We start from the raw sequence: 6,225 nt of genomic DNA, 5'->3' as shown, positions 1-6,225 counted from the left end.
TGCCCTTTATTTAGTTTTGTTCTTGGGCTTCTTTGCCATTCATCTTCAGCATTATGAGGGCAGTTTCTGGTTCAGAGTCTGAGAAAATTCTTGGAACCACTAGTGTTTCTGCAAGCATCAAAAGAAAAGTCCATTCTCTGGAACAAAGTAGTGTTTAAAGAGCCCTTACTACCCTTTGTAGGTCTTTATATATACAGCCTTCATGTTTCCAACAGGAAGAATCTTCATTTTTTTTTTTTTTTTTTTTGTGGTACGCGGGCCTCTCACTGCTGTGGCCTCTCCCGTTGCAGAGCACAGGCTCCGGACGCGCAGGCTCAGCGGCCATGGCTCACGGGCACAGCCGCTCCGCGGCACGTGGGATCTTCCCAGACCGGGGCACGAACCCATGTCCCCTGCATCGGCAGGCGGACGCTCAACCACTGCGCCACCAGGGAAGCCCTTCATTTTTAATCTAGGGAAGTTCCTATATCTTTTGATCATTTTCTTTTCCCTTCTCTTCGCCCCTCCACTCCCCTGTCATTCCTCTTCTTCTACCTCTGAGGATCCATACGTAAAACTCCTCCTAACAAGCCCCTTCATCCCATACATATCATCTCATGCAAATGCGGAGAGGAGAACATTAGTTCTTCAGATTCAACCAGATTTTGAATTTTAATTTGATTGCCCCAAGGATTCCCGCTACAATTAAATACACCACCAAAGAGAGTGAATAACTCTCCAACTTAAAATAAGCTCCAATTTAATATCCTGATAGTATGTTTGGGCTTCATAGAAGAAAATCCTACACTATAATATACCTCACTATTTTTTTAAGTTAATTAGTTAATGTAGAAGGGCTGCTAAAAGGAAATGTCACCCTGGTTCTAAATGAAGACCAACTCAACTACTGAAATGTGAGGACTGTTACCCATAACCTGTGCATCTGTAAACCGCAGCAAATATTCCAGTTCATGCTGCAGAATATCTATGGGGAAGGTGACTCACTGCATATATTACAGATGGAGCTGGGCTATGATGTGAGACAGTTATGAAAATAACTTGCAAACTGAAATCAAATATAATATTATGGCTTTCCACAAGAAAAGCCTAACTACCAATTTTCTCCTCCTACTCTTGAAACATTCTTACTGGATTAGGTTTTCAACTATATGCCTTATTTTCAGGCCCAATTAAACATTTAAACATTTTTCCTGTTTTTCAGCTAAAATGAACAAAATGTTCATGGTAGTAGGTCTGTCATCATAGAAATAAAGTCCTACAGATCTCACTATGGTTAAATCTAGCAGTGCAAATGACCGGACTACAGGGTGAGTTGTCAGTTCTTTAGAAGCAATCTGAACCACGAATGTGGATTATTTTACAAGAGCTGATGTAATCAGGAAGCTCTGCATTGACGTTCCATAACAAAAGAAGTCAAGTGGTTAAAACTGCTGACACTGGTACAAGTCCCTAATCATTTCTAGACTCAAGTATCAATTACTACAATCTCGCTCCTTCCATCCCCAAACAACCCAGACCTGGTGAGTGGTATGACTTTGCTTTTACATTCAAGTTTCAATAATTTATTTCTAAAACATAACATACAGGCTTCTAAACATTAAGAGAAAAAAACCATTTTGTTGTATCATTTACCTTTACATTTACAAAGGATTGGTATAAATCCATCATCCTTACTAGAAAAATAATTCAAAGTTTATTCTTTGCTAAAAACGGGTCAATATGGGAATAAAGACACAGACCTACTAAAGAATGGACTTGAGGATATGGGGAGGGGGAAGGGTAAGCTGTGACAAAGCGAGAGAGTGGCATGGACATATATATACTACCAAACGTAAAATAGATAGCTAGTGGGAAGCAGCCGCATAACACAGGGAGATCAGCTCAGTGGTTTGTGATCACCTAGAGGGGTAGGATAGGGAGGGTGGGAGGGAGGGAGACGCAAGAGGGAAGAGATATGGGAACATATGTATATGTATAACTGATTCACTTTGTTATAAAGCAGAAACTAACACACCATTGTGGAGCAATTATACTCCAATAAAGATGTTAAAAAAAATGGGACAATAACGTCTTCCTTGGGAAAAAAATATAGCAATCCATTGTGGGATTAAAAATAATTTTCAATCTCTTTCTTCAGAGGTTACTGAATCAAATATTTTGGCTGTTTTTAGTACACAAATAGCATCAAAAAGCTTTCAGTTTCAGATGAACAGGTTTGTGAGCCTTTCTGTGGAATACTGATTATTTCATTGTCTAATCTAGAGAGCTGAGGTTCTAAAATCATGGGGCAATAGTTTGGTATTTTACATCTTAAAAAGATAGTTTATTCAAACAGTTGATTAGATTCACTATAAATTAAGTAAAATTTCATTTGATAGATCTACGTTTTCAAAACCTATGTGTTGTTTTGTATGTGGTTATGCATAAGCCTAATAAAATGGACTGTTCCACTGTGTAACTTATTTTTCCAGGCCTACTCAGGAGGTCAGAATATTACTAGCTAGGAGGTCCCTTTCCAGAGGCTATGTTTTTCTTTGTTTGTTTTGTTTTTTGGGTTTTTTAAAACATCTTTATTGGAGTACAATTGCTTTACAATGGTGTGTTAGTTTCTGCTTTATAACAAAGTGAATCAACTATACATATACATATATCCCCATATCTCCTCCCTCTTGCATCTCCCTCCCATCCTTCCTATCCCACCCCTCTAGATGGTCACAAAGCACCGAGCTGATCTCCCTATGCTATGCAGCTGCTTCCCACTAGCTAGTTATTTTACATTTGGTAGTGTATATATGTCCATGCCACACTCTCACTTCATCTCAGCTTACCCTTCCCCCTCCCCATGTCCTCAAGTCCATTCTCTATATCTGCGTCTTTATTCCTGTCCTGACCCTAGGTTCTTCAGAACCATTTTTTTTTTTAATCCCATATATACGTGTTAGCATATGGTATTTGTTTTTCTCTTTCTGACTTACTTTACTCTGTATGACAGACTCTAGGTCCATCCACCTCACTACAAATAACTCAATTTCATTTCTTTTTATGGACAATATTCAGAGGCCATGTTTTGATTTGGGATATGGAAACGAAGTTGCTCAGATAGGTCAGGTAAATTTTGCTATGAGGGAAATCATTACCCTACCAAAAAGAACCACAGCTTAACAAAAGATTTCATACTTTGAACTGAAGGGTGAGGAAACATAGAAATAAGAAAATAGGTAGTGAGGTTGGTGGCTGAAACAATTCAGAGAAGGAAAATCAAGTGCAAGCTCAAATCTGGTTATCTGGAATCTCAACTTGGAATAGACAAATGTATGCTCCGTGTAATTCAGGAGTTTCTTTACCCTTCATCCTCAGTTTTAAAAGAAGAGCACTGGTTCAGGGTCAGAACATTCCTGAAACCACTAGCGATTCTGCAGGCGACTGAGGAAGAGTTCAGCCTCTGGAACAAAACAGTTTCTAGGCAGTCCTTACTGCCCTTTTCAGGCCTTTATACACACAGCCAAATCCCTCATTAGCCTTCATGTTTCCAACAAGGACAATCCTCATTTTTTAATCCAAGGAGGCACATACTTCAAAGTAAGACAATAATAAACACTACTGAGCTATGTGAAAGGATTATTAAGTATAAATCCAAAGGTTTGAAGTTGGTTTGGATGCCCAGCTAGATGTTTCATTATAGCTACATAGACATGAGTATGGCAAACAGCTGAAATTTGCTGAGGATCATATCAGGTTCCACAAGATCATGCTTGCAAGAACTACCAGAATATCCAACAAAACCACTAGAAACTAAGACTTGCTCAAGGCCATTCCCTGGTAACGGGCAGCCAGGCAATGAGCTAAATGATACCTGACCACCTGCCGTTACTAGGTTGAAGTCCTGATTTTTCCACTGTATAAATTACCAGCTCTGAATAGAAGTAGGGGACATGGTACGTCGGCATCCTGACAGAGCCTGTTCAACTACTACTACTTTTCTGTGCAGACCACCTCCCACAACTGATAACCATGTATATGGACACACATGCCTTCAGAAATGTAAGGGGATGCTTGGAAAAGAAAGAAAATGCAACTGCAACATTGAAAACCCATGCACTGTCTATTTGCATATATCTTATTTCTTCTCTCTTAAATTCTCATAGTACAGTAGCGTTTGCTTTTCTTAAGCTTAAACTTGACACAACTATTATAGATTTACTCATTCTCCCTCCCTTTCCCTCCCCAAAATAACAGACAATTGTGACTGGTCAAACTCACTTTCTAAGTTCCACTATCCCAAGCCTTTGGCACTGTTGATACTTCATGCCATGGGAGCACTGTTGGACTTAAGAGTTTCGAGGGGCCTTCATATACACCTTATGAGTGGTGCCAGGAGTTTCTCAGGCCCCTTTGGGAACCTGGGAAGGGAAAATTGGGAGGGTACAAGACCAGGAGTCCTAGACTCCCTTCCCCACTTTGAGGCAGCTTTTATTTATTGTATGTATGAGGCTTTGTCATAAATTTCTATTAGCACAAAAAGTTCAACTGATTTTCAAGGTTTTAAAAATGGCTGCTGTGGTGGAAAGAGGTCCGTAAGGGGAGTCAGACTTGGTTTGAAGGGCAGGACCAGTCACCTCTGAGGCAGGAGGGAAAATATTTCTCCTCCCTGACAACTGTGGAAGCACCTACCTCACAGGGACGTTGTGATTTCTAAACCACTATGAGCATTGGACGTACACAGACTGAGTCCAAGTTCTGTCCTCCGAGCCCTTCGGGCCAGAAGTCCCACCTCCGCCTCCACGACCCCAACCCAACCTACCCTAACCCCCAGCCACACCCCCAACCCCACCCGGAAGTGGACCTGGTAAACCAAGGCATCTATTCCGCAGCCAGGACACTGACCCACTGGCCACAGCGTCCATTCCACTGGCCAAGTTATGGATCCGTCCCACCCCACCCTACAGTCTGACCCCGAAGGCCTAGACTTCGACTCTGCTGGCCAAGACTACCTTTCCTCTGGCCATAAGTTCGACTATCTCTACCAAGAATTGGACCTGGACTCCCTTCATGAAGAACTTCTTTCTCAGTCTATGCCAGACGCCATGATAGAGACCTCTGCGGCCACGTATGAATCCCACCAGACTGCCAAACCAGAGGATCTCACAGAGGCAGAGAAAAAGGGGCTCAAATCTGAGCTTGGTAAATTGGAGGCAGAAATCGTAACCCTACGCTGTGCGCTGGCAGCCAAAGAGAGACGCTGCATGGAGCTCAAGAGGAAGTTGTACCTGACGGCCTTGGTGGGGCTGAGGCAGAATCTGTCCAAGAGCTGGCACGATGCTCAGGTCTCCAAAGCCTACATGAAACAAAAGACGTCAGCTGCCCTGTCCACCATGGGCTCTGCCATCTGCAGGAAGCTTGGAGACATGAAGAAATCGGCCACATTCAGATCCTTTGAAGGTCTTAAGGGAACAATCAAGTCCAGAGTCGCAGGTGGCAGAGAGCTAGGCAGTGACTGCCTTCCTTCTTCAGCGGGGAGTGGGGATGATCTGCTCCCAGTTTCAGGGAGTGGGAGTGATCCAGTTCCGGGAAGTAGGGATGACCTACTCCCCTTTCTGGAGCCAGAGTGAGCTCCTTGGTAAATTTGCCTGGCCACTTGACCAGTGCAAGAACTCCCTTCCCTCATCCCAATTGCACCTCTGCCCATCAAAAACAACAACTAAACAACAATGGTAAAGTTAATTCAGGAAATGGACAGAGTCTGGTTTTGAGAAAAGTAGCTCCCATTTGTACATACATATTTGCTGCTGTTGAGATAAAGAATCCAACGTTTTGTACACTAAGTTATTTTACACTAAAGTTTATATGTGAAATGTATCACTATACTAGCCTTCCTGGGGTTGCATTTAAATAGACAGGACAATGGTTCCAGAGGGATTTTAGGCCAAAGCCAAAACTCCTTTTTTGGAAAAACCAGTGCATCAAAAGGTCAAAGTAAGTTTCTATTTAGAACTGGTAAAAGGTATGAAATAATCTGCAATTTTATCCTCTCCCCATTTCCTTCCTTTCTTTCCTAAATCCTAGAAAGAAGCTTGAAAGCTCTACCTGGCCTACGATTTTTATCTTAAAAAGATGATCAAGAAAAATGTTGTTTTTCTCTGAGACCCTCAGAAAGAGGGAAAAATATTAATAGACTAACTGGTACATAATACTATGACTTTTATGAAATGATTTTTTTGACTCCTA

The 6,225-nt window shown here is 41.8% G+C and overlaps 1 protein-coding gene across 1 annotated transcript; it reads left to right on the top strand.

Moving 5' to 3' along the window:
• Positions 1 to 4,919: 4,919 nt before the first annotated feature.
• Positions 4,920 to 5,609, top strand: TPD52L3 (TPD52 like 3). The gene has a single exon (XM_004279146.1). The coding sequence runs from the start codon at positions 4,920 to 4,922 to the stop codon at positions 5,607 to 5,609; it is 690 nt and encodes a 229-aa protein (XP_004279194.1).
• The last annotated feature ends 616 nt before the right edge of the window (positions 5,610 to 6,225 follow it).

The sequence above is a fragment of the Orcinus orca genome, chromosome 6, assembly GCF_937001465.1.
Source record: "Orcinus orca chromosome 6, mOrcOrc1.1, whole genome shotgun sequence".
Taxonomy (NCBI): Eukaryota; Metazoa; Chordata; class Mammalia; order Artiodactyla; family Delphinidae; genus Orcinus; species Orcinus orca.
Note: the sequence above shows the minus strand (reverse complement) of the source record. Positions and strands in the feature narration are given on the sequence as shown.

Coding starts and splice junctions, on each gene's coding strand:
- TPD52L3 (XM_004279146.1), top strand. CDS start 4,920: ATGGATCCGTCCCACCCCACCCTACAGTCTGACCCCGAAGGCCTAGAC.